This window comes from Microtus oregoni, unplaced genomic scaffold, assembly GCF_018167655.1.
Source record: "Microtus oregoni isolate MIOR12 unplaced genomic scaffold, Mior012 000009F_ref0000495, whole genome shotgun sequence".
NCBI lineage: Eukaryota > Metazoa > Chordata > Mammalia > Rodentia > Cricetidae > Microtus > Microtus oregoni.
In genome coordinates this window covers 589,795-606,882 of record NW_024543068.1, presented here as the reverse complement: position 1 = coordinate 606,882, position 17,088 = coordinate 589,795, and the positions used below count along the sequence as shown (strand labels likewise).

Sequence of the window (17,088 nt, the reverse complement as noted above, 5' to 3'; positions counted from 1 at the left end):
AAGTTACATCCACTGCACTAAAAGAAAAAAAAAATTCTTGGGCTGGCGATGTAGCTAAGTAGTTGTGAGGGCCAGCCATGACAATCTGAGTCTGGGCAGAAAGGAAGTTCTTACTTCCAACCATTATCACCAGGGACTCTGGCCATAGATAGATTTAAATGAAGTCTGGAGTCTCAATAGTTTACCCTGAGACAATGCCTGGCAGGCAGAGATTACCCGACCCCTACCCAAGAGCAAACCATTCAAAGGAAATTCCTGGCATTCGAAGCACTGTAGATAGAAACACCTGCCAGCACTTCACCAGGACACCCCTAGACAAATGTCAGCCAATCAGGGGTCCTGAACTCTCCGGATATTCCAGTATGTTGGGCGTGCGGAGAGACTGAGTTTGCAAACTTGATTAAAATAAAGGCTCTTTGCTTTTACATATGGGACTCGGTCTCCTTTGTTGGCTTTTGTGGGACCCATGGATTTGGGCATAATTGTAGTAAAACACAGCATAGCATAGCAGGCTATGGAGGCTGATTCATGGCACCACTCAGCTAACTATAAAAATAAAACAAGTCCAGCTATGTTTCTTAGATGCCCTAAATTCATTTACTCCTTCAGCTCACATTAACTGATCACCTCCTAGGTGTCAAATGCTACCCTGGGTGCAAGCAGACAGCACTGAAGCAGAGAACAGAGTCCCTGTTCTCCCAGGGCTGTGTCCTGGGAGTAAAGACAAGCAATGCAGGCGTTTCAGTTGGCTAAGATGTGCCCAAAGGAACCTATTCCTCATATTGAGTTGCCTTGACAAGTCTCAACAAGGGGAGGAGCTTAATCTTACCCCAACTTGATATGTCAAGTTTTGTTGATACCCAGGGGAGGCCTGCCCCTTTAAGAGCAGAAACAAAGGAGGAATGGTTTGGGGGTGGGGAGGAGCCGAGGAGAGGTGGGGAGAAAGGAATGGTAGGGGAGACTGTAGTCAGGATGCAAAATATATTAAAAAATTTAATTAATAAAAAAATAGATGCACTCTAAAGAACATTTGATTCTGGGACTAAAATACCAATCTGTTTCTAAAGAGCGAACTAGGATTAAATAGAAATTTTTAACATATATAAACACTGTATTCCCCAAAGATAGGAGTGAGAACCAAGATAAGTACACGAAGTTTCACTATACAGACAAGTGTATTCTGTGTACTACTATACAGAAAGTCATTCTGGTTAGAGTTCACTTTTAAAACTGAGGGCGATCAGAGCTTCTCATTCCTTGATCAGTTTGCATGACCATAGGGCCATTCTTATATCTCATCCCAATAAATGGGTTATGGATATTTTGTTTTTGGTTTTTTTTTGTTTTTTTTTTTTTTTGGTTTTTCGAGACAGGGTTTCTCTGTGGCTTTGGAGCCTGTCCTGGAACTCGCTCTGTAGACCAGGCTGGTCTCGAACTCACAGAGATCTGCCTGCCTCTGCCTCCCGAGTGCTGGGATTAAAGGCGTGCGCCACCATCGCCCGGCTTGTTTTTGTTTTTAAATCTTATAAATTTCAGATCTTTTGGGCCTGTTTATGAGCTTAACTCAAACATCTATGTTTTCTTTAAGATTCATTTTTGTATTTTATTTTATGTGCACTGATGTTTGCCTGTGCATATATATGTATACTGTGTGTATGCCTGGTGAAAAAACAACCAGAAGGGGGTGCTAGATGTCCTGGAAGGATCCCCCTGGAACTGTAGTGAGCTGCCATTTAGGTGCTAAGAACTAAACTCTGGTCCTCTGAAGTGCAGCAAGCACTCTTACCCACAGAGCCGTCCCCGCTGCCCACAGTCACTCCTTACTATTACACATGCTCCATGATAGACATGCTGGCCCATACCTACCATACCAGTGCTTGGGAGGTACAGACAGGAGGATTGAGAATTCAAAGCTATTTTCTGGTACACAATAAGTTCAAGGACAATCTGGGCAAACAAATAGGGCTGGCAAGACAGTTCTGTGGGTAAAGGCACTTTTTGCAAAGCCTAACAACCTAAGTTGAATCACTGACATCCACGTAAGTGGAAGGAGAGAACCAACCCCCCCACAAGTCATCTGGCTTTGATATGCAAGCTTCTGCATGCACACACCCACACAAATGCATGCACACACCCACACAAATGCATGCACACACCCACACAAACACATGCACACACCCACACAAAATAAATGTAAACAAAAGGAATCTTTTTTCCAATGTTATGCTATCCTAACATGAATTAACTTTAAAAGGTATACTAGCAGTAAAAACACAGAAAGTCAAATATGTAACACTTAAATAATACCTGTGGATACAAAATATGGGGAAAGGAGAATTAAAGTTATTTTCTAAATAATTTACATCAAACCTGGAAAAAAGAGAGATGTGTGGTGGGTATTTTAATTCTCGGTAGTATACCTCCAAACTGTCATAATTCTCCATTTATCTTTTCTGACTCATTTCCTCTTAGTATATTGATTGCTATGATCAATAAATTTGCAAGATGAAAAAGAAACTGAAAAAGACTTAAAGAAAACTAGCTCAACACTAATTTAAAAAAAAAAATTGTCACCCAACAAGCGTCTCCTGAACACTGCTCACCTTTGACTCCTCATTGGTTAGGCAGCAGAGAACGCAGGAAGTCAACTGTGGGCTCCAGTAAGCACACGTGAAGCACCAAACACAGATTGTAGACAGCCAGTGCCCCCCAAAAGCTACCTTTCAGGGACGCAAACCCACACCCATTTTGTTCCTTCCAACTGCAGCTAAATTGAAGGGTATAAAGTCCAAGTTGTTGAAAATGTACATTAATTAATCAAGTCAGAACCTGAGCAATCTAAATAGTATGTAAATGAGCCAAGACAAGCTGATCTTAGATTCGGAAAGAATCTATATGTGATGCATATCTGTAATACCAGCACTGGAAGGCTGAGGCAGGAGACGGCAAGTTCAAGACCAACCTGGGCTACATAAAAGACCCCGGCTCAGAAAAGGGACAGCAAAAACAAAGAAAAGAGGCTTTTGCCACCCGGTTTGATATTACTGTACATTGCCTTAGCCTGTTTATTATTCAAAATAACTACTCTGTCTACACAGCAATACACACCGGGCACAATATCCGAGTGATGCACAAACCCTTAATGAATTATTTATAACTCACATTCTAACCCTTCGTCAGGACCTGTGACACAGTTTCTTCTAGTGAAATTAGTATTTTCAGAATAAATTTCAACAGCCTCTGGATAGTTTACTCATTCATTGAAAGATAAACGAGGGTTAGACATGGCGTATAGCCGTATTCCCAGCATTCCTGAGCCTGAGGCAGAAGGACCTGGAGCTCTAGGCTAGCCTGGGCTACATAGTGAATGCTTGTCTCAAACCACTGGGTCTTGTTGATGGCTCAGCAGGTAAATAAAGACACTTGCCGAGCCTGGTGACCTCCTCAGTTCAATGCCCAGGAACCGCATGGCAGAAGGAGAGAATCAACACACATACACACACACACACACTAAAAAGTAAATAAATAAAGCTTAAACAAACAAAAAGAGCCCAGAGTCTGTAATTTCAGTCAATTCCAGGAAAGTGCTCTGATTTGGAGGCTAGTCTGGTAAGTTCTAGGCCATCCTAGGCCACAGAACGAGACCTTATTTGAAAATTCCAAAAAGTAGTTAAATAAATAAGCTAGGAAAAATCTCATAGATATAGTACTAGCCTTGTCTGTTTAAGGCTATGTGTCTAATCCCCAACACCAGAGTGACAGCAGAAACAAGAGAAAATTTAACTAGAAAGGCAACCTAACATTTATCAGCGTGCAAGCTGCTTGAAGAACAGAACAAGAAAATATCTGCAAACCCAGCACACTATTAGAAAACAATGAGTCCTTGTTATTAGAAAAGAAAATGCCATATTGAGGTAAGGTGCAATCTGACAAGAAGAATGAACTAGAAGTTTCAATAAATAAATGGCCCAGGAACTCAATGTTTACAGGAAGTGTGAGTCACCACCCTGACACTGCAGGTCTGTCACATGCTCACTATCCCGATGGGCACAAAGGCGATGCCTGGCAGACAACACAAACATTGATCTACAATTCATGTCACAACGGAGGAACTCTCACTCATGACCTCTCTCTCCGTCCTCTGGGAGCCTTTTGCCCCATCAAGGAAACGAAGCTGGCAAAGAACCACTGAGTTGGAGGCTAGCGTGGATGTATCCCAGGCAAGCCTGGCACAGAATGAGAACTTAACTCAAAACTCCAATAAACAGGCATCCGAAGAGATGGCTCAGGGGTTAAGAGTGCTGGATGCTCTTCGAGAGGACCTGGGATCTAGTCCCAGCACCCACATGGTGGCTCACAACTGCCTGTAATTCCTGTTCTTAAGGATCCAGTGCCCTTTCTTCCGGCCCCTCACAGGCACTGCACACAAGAGATGCACAGATTGCATGCAGGCAAAACACCCAGACGCACAAAACTGAACTAAATCAACCGAAAAAGAAAAACAAGAGAACCCTACTTCAATAAATAAGTAAATAAGTGATGGCTAATAATAATAATAGTAATAAGCAATGGTCTTCCTGAGCCCTATGAAGGAAAGTCACAGAAGAAAATGAGTTCTGATGGCCTATAGACTGACTGTCTAAGTAAGTGCAACCTACAGTCATCAACAACCGTCTCAAAAAAAATAAGAATCTGAAGGTTCACAACACATAGAAATGCCGAATTTTTGATGTCTTTACTTCATCTTTACAAATTAAGTATACGTGTGGAAATACTCTTACTATACTCCATAAATTGGTATAAGCATTTTGTGTCAAGTTTTAAAAATGAAGGTCAGGAGGCTCAGACGGGAGGCTAGGAGTGAAGGAAAGTCTGGAGCATACAGTGAGAGACCCTTCAGGGACAGCAACAGGACGTGGTGAGTGCCCCACCAAGCTTCAGGACTTCCTGGTGAGCAAACACATGTTCCAGTCACCTGCAAATCCCAATATTGGAGCACAAATATCTTACATTATTAGCCCTTTGCTTTTTGTTCCTTGAGACAGGGTCTCAAGTATCCTGTGCTGGCCTTGAGCTTGCGAGGTAGTCCAAAATGAACTTGACCTTCTGATCTGCTTGCTTCCACCTCTCCGGGGCTGGGATTACAGGTGTGGGCGACCATATTCCGTTTTATGCCTTGCTATGTACTAAACTTGGGGTCTGTGTATGTCAGACAATACACCCTAGCAGTTGAGCTATCCCGATCTGCCCTTAAGTTGATTAAACATCAAACTAAAGTTGCATAAAACTCTATCATTTAAGTAAATGGGTTTCCAAATTTGATAACAAATGATTCTATATTATGTATCTCAGATGCACACAAATATCCATGTTTATTCACATGACTCTCTTATTTACTTATTTTGTATGTTATTTTTGTTATCAAGACCAAAAGTGTTGTGCTTTCCTGTCACTTTAAGGGACAAGCCATGCCCACTTTCATTACCTCTGACCTGCCCGCAGCCATCTTGGGCCCTTCCTTTTCTGCTTCCTCGACGTACGTGCTTTTTATTATAAGGAAGACCTGGGAATGTTATGGTTTTGGTCCCTTTAAGAGACAAGCCACACCCATTCCCCTCCCCATCCTCTGAGGCAGGCTGATCTTCAGCTTCCGGCCTGAGCTCGCTCTCTTTTCCATCTTCCTCTCGGAGAGGCAGCTTTGCTTCTGACTCTCTCCCCACTTCTTTCTTCCCCCCTTCTCTCTCTCTCTCTCTCTCTCTCTCTCTCTCCCTCTCTCTGTTCCCCCCTTCACCCTTCCTCCTCCATAACCCCCTGAATAAACATTCAACCTCACCCTGCATGTCGTGTCTATCCATGTTTCTGTCTTCTGCCCGCCCGCCATGTGTCTCCCTGCCTGGAACCAGCCATTGCTTGGGGACCAGCAGCCTACTCTGCCTGGGTCCCACTGCCTGCTGCCACATGGCCTGCCACCACTGCTCTGGGACCAGCAGCTGTCTCTGCCTGGGACTGGCTGCTCCCAGGGCCTGCTATCTGCCGCCACATGGCCCGCCGCCACCATTTGGGACTTACAGCATTTCTGCTACCAGGAAAGCACAACAAAAAGTACCTTCATTATCAAGAGAAAAGTAACAGAATGGGGTGGGCAAGCTAGCTAGGGAAGAAGTTTGTCCACAACACTGATGGCATGAATTTGTGTCAACTCCTGTAAGTTATGCCCTGACCTCCACACGTGCACCAGGACAAATGTGTACCCAAACCCACACGCACTAAATCAAAATGTAATTTTAAAAGATTGTTTAACAGAAATCTAAAAATCAAGAAAATTTCTTAGTTATTTATGATTGACCTTTGGAGTTTGAAAGCTGTGCAGGTAAGAGGTCGATCTAAAATTCCAGTCCCTCCAGAAGGTTCCATAACTCTCAGTGAAATACTTATCTTTCTCCATACCACAATCTTACCTAGCATACAAATATGTACCCAAATTCCATTTGACTACTCATCACAAAACATTCGCATGTGATGGACTCTTTCTTAGGCTCTCGTTATTTAATGACACCAGGCAGAAGACAGAGAAATGCATGTGAAACTCCCACGTCTTCTGAGTCTTCTGAGATTCCAGCGGAGATAAGACTAGAGGATAGCTGGAATACCTGATCAGCTGATTTGAAATGGAACACTCCCAAGCCAAGAGCACTTCCTAGACCAGGGGGGAAGCTGACCCAGCCTGACACAGCAATCTCCCTCAGAGTCAGCAGAGCTAGCAGGGTCTATGTTTCCAGAAGAATCCCAGAAGTAACAGTGAATGTGTGCAGCTCTTTTCAGGGTGGCCCGTGCTCCCGTGAGTAACCTTTCACCCATGCTTCATAAGCAAATCCAATGAAGTCATTGGCATCACTAATAAATAAACAGCAGGAGCTTAGAGCACTTGTGTCTCTTGCGAAGGAGCCTGGTTAGAGTCCCAGCACCTGCACGGTGCCTCACAACCTCAGTAACTCTAGTGCCAGGGGATCCTACACCCTCTTCTGACCTCCATGAGCTCCAGACACACACGTGGTGTAATACATACATGCAGGTAAAATATGCATATGCACAAAACAACATAAACTTTAAAAAGTCTCTCTCTCTCTCTCTCTCTCTCTCTCTCTCTCTCTATATATATATATATATATATATATATATATAGTAAGCTGGGGGTACAGTGGCCCCATCCATGACATCCCAGCCACTCCAAAGGCTGAAGGGAAAAGATGGCAAGTTTGGGGACAGCCTGGGCTACATAGCAAGACCCTGAAACAGCAAATATGCAAGAAAGAAATGGGGTAGAGAAGAGGAGGGAGGGAGATGAGGAAAGGAAAGAGAAAAGAAAAGGAGAGACTAAGAAAAAAGAAAAACAAGGAAGGGGGAGAAAAAGAATGGTGTTTTTGTAACTGAGTACAAAGTTTTGGAAATGTTCCACTCTCTCCAGGAAATGAAATCACAGAGCAGAGCAAAGCTGACCAAATGAATGGCAATCATACTTATCATTCTAGGTTTAGAAAGCCAATCTGTGGTTTAAAGTAAATGGATATTCATTCAGGAACTATGTGCAATAAGGAGGCAGGCACTATTCTAGACACCAGAAATACATCAGGATCAGCGATCCTGTTCCAATGGAGTCTGCATGCTAAAACAAAAAGTACTGAGGTCTTTGACACACTAAATGTTATTTAAAACTCATTTCATAAAGCTCTATAATAAAACACAACCATGTAAGCAAACACCCATAGCCAGGAAGTAAGATGTAAGAGAGATAATTTGCATCATCCATCTTCAAAAAATGCTCTGACAATAATTTTAGAGGCTGCTTAACATTTAACTCAACTTTAAATGAGTTAGTCATGTGCACATGGAATAATCAAAGAATATTCTCCCTAAAGCATCTACACACAGAATCATGTGCTTAAGTGCATGTGCGCGCGCACACACACACACACTAACCTTTAAAAACTGTGAATGTGTAAGATTTAGGGTATAAAACCACCCCCTTCTGGGATTCACAACTTTCCTGTATCCTAATTGGGATTTTCAACCTTGGAGAAGCAAAGTAAATTTAAGTCACAAGGACCCCAAAATCAAGGCAGGATAGACAAGAAATAAGTATACAATAAATCTAATTAAAAGACAATCCATTGTAGCATAATATTGTTAAATAAGTCTTTCTCTAAAAGGCATACTCTAAAGAAAGTAATATAAACTGGGTCCAGTATTTCACAGCCTAGGATCTGGGCTGAGCGGAAGGGACGCAGAGAGGAACTTTCCAACACTCTGCTGTCGGCGACGGGCAAGGACACGGCACAAAGGACTGTGTCAGCTTGTGTGCAAACAGTGCTTCAATTGTGGCGGCAGGCTACCATTTCAATATTTGAGCACTGTGCAAGCCATACGACTAGCAGTGCCGGCTGCGAGAATATTCTGTGCACGTGCACGCTCCCAGTTAATTGACAAAAGAAAAGAACTCATCCAAAGAGAATCCGGCCAGTCCCTGCTGCAACCCGGGTCACAGAAGCACAGTGCCGGCACAGCACAGGCACCACAAATGAAAACAAAAGGTTGGGCGTGGTGGCTCATGCCTGGAATCCCAGGGCTGCTCGGAATAATAATGACAAGTCTAATGGCTAACACATAGAGAGTCCCCTAACATCAGGTGCTCTGCTCAGTGCTACACTTTAATATCACATTCTTTTCCTGTCTTTTGTTTTGTTTTTCGAGACAGGGTTTCTCTGTGTAGCCCTGGCTGTCCTGAAACTCACTGTGTAGACCAAACTGGCCTCGAACTCACAGAGATCCATCTGTCTCTGCCTCCCAAGTTTTGGGATTAAAGGTGTGCACCAACACTGCCCAGCTTTAATATTAATTTTTTTTACCTTTCTAATTGATTTATTTATTATTCATTGTTTTTATTGAGCTATATATTTTCTCCACTCCCCTCCCTTCCTCCCCACTTCCCTTCTACCCTCTCCCATGACCCCCATGCTCCCAATTTACTCAGGAGATCTTGTCTTTTTCTATTTCCCATGTAAATTAGAAATATTAAATTTTTAAACCACCACAAATTCTCAATTTTAAAAACATTTTTTTTAAAAATTAGACATAATTTAATATTCAGGGAGTGACAAGAACTGGTATCCAATCCGACAGGACTGCAAACTGTCTCTGGACTCTACTGTCAAACAGCCTTCTGCGGAGCAAATTGAGGCAGCTCTGCTGACACATTGGTCCGAGGGAAGGGACTTTTCCCCACTCAAAGGAACCTGGCTGGTTCTGGAGGCACTGGGATTCCTCTCTGAAACCGCACCGTTTGCAAGGCAATACCTCTTCCAGAGGCTTTGCCTCCCATGTGGCCTCCTTTTGGGCTGGAGGTGGATCACAGAGCACGAAAACAAGGGGCGCTTGGCAGCTCCATGCTGCAGTTTAGGTTACTGAAGGGTCCTGGTTTTACCTATCATCCTGAGGGAACTGGGTAATCCTTACTTATTTTTGGTTATGATTATAGGGGTTTGCTATATTATTGTCTGTTCAGCTGATTTCTTGAAACAGGCTCAGGCTAGCCTCAAACTTAAATTTGAGATCTTCCTACCCAGACTCCTGGGTAAAATACTAATAAATGCTAAAGTCCCTGGCTCTAGCATTATATGGCATTATTGTAAAGTCCTTATTGCTGCATTACAGAAACAAATGGTATTTAAGTAAGAAAAAGAAATAATTTTTTCCTGCAGCTTCTATCTGACAGCAGCGCTAGTGGAGAAACCAACACACTGGTAGCTCTTGTTTGAATCTCACACACACTGAATGTACACAACCGAGGAACAGGTGTGTCGTGTCCCCCCTCACCCCCCCCCCCACTCAGATTATTTCAAAACATCTGTTTACACGTTACAGAGCGGACCTTCTGGAGCTTTCCAAGGGAAAGTTTGCTAAACTTTCTAATCGTGACTGTTGTAGAAGCTAAAGCGGCAGACGATCTTCCCAAGGACAAGACAGTTCCTTAAGAATCACGTCTGTTCTCTCGGTGTGCTCTGCGCGTCTGTTAAAAACTGGCCTCAGAGACTAATAACAGGGGCACATCCTACAATCCCAGCACTCCTAAGAAGAGACAGGAGGATAAGCAATTCAGGTCAGCCTGAGCTACATAAGACCTTCTCTTTATAACAACAACAACAACAACACATTTTAAAAAGAAGAAGAAAAGAAATCTTGGGCTGAGGGCATGCCCATAGCAGATAAAGCTGTTTAACTCCTGAGCTGGAGCCTCTAACAAAAGACGGCAATCTCCCTAGGCTGCTGATGCTTTTTTTTTTTTAATTTGCTTACTTTTATTTTATGTGTGCAAGACTTCCACCCGTATAGTGCGTGTTTATACACTAAGTCTTAGCCTGGTGCCCACAGAGGCCAGAAGAGGGTATGATATCCCCCTGCAACTGGAGTTAAATAAAGGTGGTTGTGAGCCACCATGAAGGTCCTGTGAACCAAACCCAGATCCTCTGTAAGAGCAGTCAGTGCTCTGAACTGCCTAGCCATGATGTCCCCAGCCCTTAACAGAAGAAAAGCAATGGTGGTGAGCTCAATCCTTCCTATTTACTGAGCATACCCTATGCTTTGGTTACAAAAATGAATACACCATAGTCCTTAGGAAGCTGACTCTCTGAGTGTGAGGGGAGACCTGGTGTATTTTTTTTAATATTTATTTATTTATTATGTATACAATATGCTGTCTGTGTGTATGTCTGCAGGCCAGAAGAGGGCACCAGACCTCATTACAGATGGTTGTGAGCCACCATGTGGTTGCCGGGAATTGAACTCAGGACCTTTGGAAGAGCAGGCAATGCTCTTAACCACTGAGCCATCTCTCCAGCCCCATCTGGTGTATTTTGATGAACTTTATGGAGGTGGGGGAGACAAACTGGAAGTGGGGGTGCAGAGGTGAGTAAAGTACAAAGATGGCCAAATAAATGCAAATAAGCCAGATAGTCCCTGAGGCCCACTCTCCCAGACTGGTTTCCCTCTTTCCTACTTGATGGACCTACCAATTCCCTTCCAAGGCTCCCCTATGCTGTCTCCTTCTGAGCCCCCTGGACAGCCATGCCTCTCAGCTGGCTTCCATCCACCCAGCTGGATCCCAAGCCTCTCTCCTTCAGCCTGGATCTCTCGCTCGGCCCTCCACAAAGCATACCCACATCTCTGATCAACATCTCCAGCTTACTGACTGGCACCTCCAACCTAGCACTTAAGTCCCGAGCTGAACGCAGCTCTGTCTCATCTTTACACTCTTAATTACAGCCCCCACGATCTACTGCGAACCTGAGAACCAACTACGACTCCTGGCTAACTCTCCCCCAGTTGTCTGGTTGGTCCTCAAGATCTCCAGCTTCCACCTATCTTCTCTCCATCCCAGAGCAAAGGCGGGTGGCTACAGTCTGCATCTGAGCTACTATTTGATCAACCTCAAGAGGACTCATTTAGGCAAAACCACACCTTAGTCTAAATAGCCTACGTTTATCTTCCCCGTTCCTATCTAGGTAAGTTGAAACCTTTTAACATCAAAATGCCTCTGTTACTCTTATAGGAACAAGGATTTGCAGCCTGACAGGACCCCTTTGCCTAGCCTTCAAGTCGCAGCTCAGATATTACTTTCCCTAAGGAGCTTTACCTCCGCTGCTCCCCCCCCCCCCCCACACACACACCCCTATAAGAACAAGCATTCGGGCCTGCCTTCTCACTGGGCCTCCATACTGGGGTGAGCTACTGGAACCTCTGTACAGCTGCCACTTAAAAGTTTTCAAATGATCAACTGATTTTTTTCTAGAACACAGTTTAACTATTCCTGACTTCGTATGAACTACAGTATCTACGTGGGGTGTCCATATATGACAAGAGTCATTTAAGAGCCATTTCTTCTTTTTCTTAGCCATGGTCCAAGCAGCCAAACACAGGGAGGGTCCCAAGTCTAGAGTTCTTTCTCTTAAAGTACTTACAACAGAACTTTAAATTTAGGACCTTGTGGGGATGTGCGAGGACGCCACAACTTCCTGCTTTCTTACGATTACTGTAATAGACAATTAACGCTTACAGTTTTACGTGTGCTTTTAGCCACAGCCACTCTGAGTGCAGACTGTGCTGTTTGACCCATGGTTCTGATGGAGGAACTGGCGCTCAGAGATATCAAATAACTTGCCTAAAGTTATAGAACTAGTTGGTGAAGAAATTAAAATTCAAACTTCTGGCAATACGACTCTAGAAGCTCCACTTGGGCAACAGAAAATAGAAAATGAATGTTGTACAGATGAATAACTCCATGCACGCATGCATGAAGAAATGAATGTTGTACAGATGAATAACTCCATGCACGCATGCATGAAGAAATGAATGTTGTACAGATGAATAACTCCATGCACGCATGCATGAAGACAGTAGACTGACCAGACTGACCCAACCAGGCTTTGATAGTTAGTGGGAATTTGGATAAAGCAAAATACATGCATATTTGATTCTCCACAGCCTTTATGGAAGGCACAGGACTCAAACACGTTAAAAAGATAGACATTGTAAATTCTCTTAGGAGTGCCCCCAAGGAGTAAGACTTTGACTCTGATCTCTTCCTCACTAGGAGGGGAGCTAGCAGATTCACCATCCAGCAGGCACAGACAGGACTTGTTTCCAGTGTCAGGCAGGCTAGGATACACAGCCACCATGAGGTAAGGAGAGACGACATGCCAGAGAAAGTGCAGCCTCGTTTGCAGCTTACCTCCCTCAGCTCCAGTCTCTGGGCGACAGCTTCTAGGCTTTCCTGGCCGGTGCTCTCCACAGACAGAGTGAACTCCACAAATTCATTATTGAGCAGCTGGATCCGTGCAACAAGGCAGCTCTTGCTGGACACAGTATAGCGCCGGGTGCGTTTCAATTTCAGTCCAAACGGCAGTGGCATCTTCTCCCTTCGACAGTGGAGGGACCAGGAAGGAGCAATCCGGCAGTGCTGGAGCCAACCAAAAGCGACCCTCTCGCGTCAGAACAAACTCTAGTCTCCAGCTGCTCACCCCACAGCCGCCACCGTCATTAAAAAGCAACCGAGTCTCCGAAGGCCAAGCGATGGGAGCATCCACACCAGCGCTGAGGAAAGAGGGAAGCAGTTACTATGGACTTTGCCATTAAAATTTTAAAAAGAAAAAAACAGATGTAACTGAATCTAAGGAATAAGCTCTGCCTCCGCGCTGGAATAGGAAAGCTCTAACAGGGAGGTACCAGGAAAGTTTATCAGGAGGGTTGAGGGTGGGGCCCAGGGTCAGACCCCACCCCTCATTCTACCTCACTCACTTCTAGAGATAGCAGCCCGGGCAGTTAGGATTAAATGAGATAATGCCCTGCACGTCTAGAACTACAAAAACATTCGTGGTCGTCTTGCTAGTTTGGAGAAAAGGTTGTTTTACATAGGTAACTATCTTGAGTTTCCCATGACTTAGGTGTCTTCAGTTCCCGACTCTGTTTAAGTGCAGCACCGATCCTTCAGGCAAATTAACCCTGTACTCCAAATGGGGAGAATAATCCCATCTTTCTAACATATGGCAACTGTGAGGTTTAAAAGAGATGAAGTGCTTAACAAGAATTTCTAAAGCCCCTTCAGGTTCATCATTAACATCATCATAAAGATTTGAGTATAAACAAATTATAAGCACCCAAAAGATGCTCCTTCTTGAATCATAGCATTCTGAAAGGCGTGTTCTGAACTCCTCTCCCGGGTAAGGACACCTAAGGAGGCTGTGGACGCTCACCTAAAGAGAAGGGCGAGGTCCTAAACGCCATCCTGGTTAAAGAGAGCAAGCAAGACTGGGCAAGCCCATGTAGCCAAATGCAGCGGAGGGCCTCAGCTCCGGAACCTCCAAGTCCCCTCCCTGGGAGAAAAGCAAGCGGTGTTGCCTGGCCAACGGGGAATGTCAGAAGCCTCGCGAGCCCCGGAACCCTCCGCCTGCGGCCCCGTTTCCGGGCGGACGTGATCCAAAGGGACCGGCTCCCTGTGATCGGAGGAGGGAGGATTTAAAGGGGCCGGCGTTAGTCCTCCAGGCAGGGAGAGATTGGTCGAGCAGTGTGAGGCTGTATCCACGTCAACAGCAGCCCCCAAACACGCTATTTTTTTAACCATACTTGTTGATGGTAACTTCTGCGGTGAGATAAACTGGGGGCGAGCGACATCTCGGGATTTTTATGTCAACTAGAGTTATTTTCTCCTAAACAATTTGACAAAAATCTCAACTATTTCCACCCCTTGCACGGCTGTCAGTCTCACCCTCCGCCCCTTCCTCCGTTTAGCCTGGCAGGGTCCTAGCTGATTACCCGATTTGGGTGCGAGACCGCGCAGTGGGGCAGTCTGTCCCTAAACCTCACCAGGCAAACAGAACCCAGGCCTCAGCAGAAGCAGCTCTCTCGGTCTCACGCTCACGGGAACCTAGCTGGGTATCCTCCGGCTTTCTCCACTGCTCCCAGCCTTCTTTTCTGTCCTGCTCGCCAGCCTGAGACTCAACCCCAGAGGTTTTGAGCACTCAGGCCTGCGGAAGGACTGAACTAGAAAATGAGGTTTAGACTTCGCCAGACTTAACGTCTTGGAGTTCCGTTCCACAAGTGTGCGCTGCCATCTCTGAGCACAAGGTTCAGTTGATGAGCATCTTGAGGAAATCTAAGACGAATCCTAAGCCGCCTCTGCCCTTAAGGAGATTACAGGCATCTATAATTATATTCAGAGCTGTATCGCTAGCAGGGACACGGTCAAAGTTTCTAAAATTTTTGTTTATGTTTTGCTTTTTGGAGCTCTTATAGTGAGGTGATCTCCCAGCCACCATTCCGGAAAGATAAAACAAGCATAAAAACAAGGGGCAGAGAAGAATGCCAGAGGGGCGAGTGGAACCTACAGCCTTACGTTAACATTTGCTGAATGCCTTCCTTGGGTAAAAGCACTGTTCCACAGGAGGAATGGGGGGGGGAGGGAGCTATAATAAGATAGAGTTTCTATCTGCAATATTTTTCAAAGTTCTTTGTTGTTTCCAGAGTATAAACAGATGAAGCAGAATTTTTTAAAAAAAAATCAAGAAATTGAAAACACTTAAAAAAAAAACCCACACCTTAAACAAGCTTTTAACCAGAAGAGAGACCAATAATGTTTCTGTAAATTTAAAAACAAAAACCATGGGTAGTATGCAAGGTATTATCGCAAGAGACAAAGTTGTAGGTTTCAGACTTACAAATTGTGGTAACTGGAAACATTAAGCAACGTGCAGAAAAAGATAGCTTCATATGTCCAAAGGGAAGACATCTTATTGGGCCCTGGCAAATGTGTTAATGTCTTCACTATGAAGATGGAACTGTGTCTTAAACGCAGTATACTATACTACATGGCTTAATCATTAACTCTAGTCCTGATTAGGTAAACTCAAATTTCCAGTTGTTCCTGAGATTGGAAATGTTTTACAGCATTGGGGATGAGGAAAAGCCAATTTTTTTCCTCTTTTCTTTTGGCAGTTGTTATAATTTGCTTGTTATATTTCTGTGTTTTTCCTCCTAAGAATATCCGGTTTCTTGATTACTCATATAAAACCCACTGTGGCAAAAGCCCTGCTTAGTAACTTTAAAATTTATAATTGATAAATATATCTTAATGATATCATAAGTTCTGTTTGACTCCTAATGCCAGGAAGTAGAAATTTAAGGTACTCTGGGGAGAGCTGATTCAGGTGTCAACTACTAAATGAAATAGGCTATAAACAGCCTTTAAAAGAGAAAAACAGTATAATTTCTCTACAAAATTATTCCATTGCTGAATAAGAAATATATGCATATTAAATTCTGCTTCATAGGTTTGCAAACGGCAGTGTGCTCTGTTAGTGAGTTCATTTTTATTTTCTTGTCCATATTCCCCTCCAAACGTTTCTCAAATTCATTTTAAGCCTGAATCTCACGGGATACCCACCCCAAATCACTCACCACATGTTCCTGGAACTTTGCCACTATTCCTTTAGCATTAAATAATCACGAAAAAGGAAGTATCTGGCATTTTTAGAACTTGAAATGAATCCTATGTCTCCCACAAAACAACATTGTGCATTGGTAATCTACAGTTAAATGGCCTGCAAACAAAACAACTATTTTCAGAGTGAAATTGCTACACTAAAAAAGAAAAAGAAAACGAAATCTATCGGTAATTATTAGCTCGTAAATGTTCAGAGCGTGTTTTCTAGCATTATCAGTTATCATAAGGTTTTCTCATCGGGGGCTGGGGCTAAGACTGGCGTGCTCAGAGAGGCCAATCTAATCAGGGTTTGCAGAAATCACCGAAATTTGCAGATCCAAGAATTCTCCAGGAGTAAAGGCGCTTTACTCCAAAACCGAAACAAGGAGTTGCCCAATAGTCCTTCCTTTATGCCCCATGTCGCCAAAGTTATCCGGCAACTTTCATACTCCACATTCCGAGATAGTCCACATATTCCGAGAGGCACAAATATGCCCAAAATTTCAAACTCTGATCCAGAATTAAACCGCAGTCATCCGCGGAGGAGTCCGGAATAGAAGTTCCAGACTCTTTTTAGAAATGACTCTAGATCAGAGCGAGCCTGCGAAGCAGACTTCGCTCTTTGTTACGCCCCTGCCGGAGTGCCCCGCGCCTCACCTGCTCCCGCTCCCGCCGGGTCGGGGCTGCGCGCCGGCTCTGCGTCCCGCCTCCCCGGGCTCCGCTCGCCCGCCTGCGTCCGGGCCCGTGCACCGACCGCACACCTTGCCCGCACCGGCCCGGCCGCGGCGGCACTCGCTGGGGAAGTTCAGGGGCTGGGGCCGGAGCTGCGGGGCCCGCGTCCCTCCCCCTGGGCCGGGCGCGCGGATCCGGGGAGGCGGCGGCGCGTGACCTCAGAGAGCTGGAATGCGGGCGGCGGGGCGCGGGGGAGGCCGGACAGCTGCGCCCGGCCGCCGGGGAGGGGGCGCGCCGCTGCTGTTTTTAACCGTGTGACCAGTTATTTTAAGTTTCCAAATAAAGCAGAGCTTTAAGAAATTAAAAAAAAAAAAAATTTAAAAAGGGAG

General features: G+C 44.6%; 1 protein-coding gene across 2 annotated transcripts in view; it reads right to left on the bottom strand.

Annotated features, from left to right (window-relative positions):
* Positions 1-16,851, bottom strand: part of LOC121452520 (tyrosine-protein phosphatase non-receptor type 21) — a 61,011-nt gene extending 44,160 nt beyond the window's left edge. Inside the window, exons 1-2 of one of the 2 annotated variants that reach the window (XM_041658695.1) lie at positions 16,685-16,851; positions 12,782-13,143 (exon numbers count right to left, since the gene is read on the bottom strand). In XM_041658695.1, coding sequence (XP_041514629.1) covers positions 12,782-12,961 — 180 coding nt within the window. In that variant the 5' untranslated portion in view covers positions 12,962-13,143; positions 16,685-16,851. Of the gene's footprint in view, positions 1-12,781; positions 13,144-13,802; positions 13,963-16,684 lie in introns of those variants that run through there. The other variant, XM_041658696.1, reaches the window with a different exon arrangement.
* Positions 16,852-17,088: the final 237 nt, after the last annotated feature.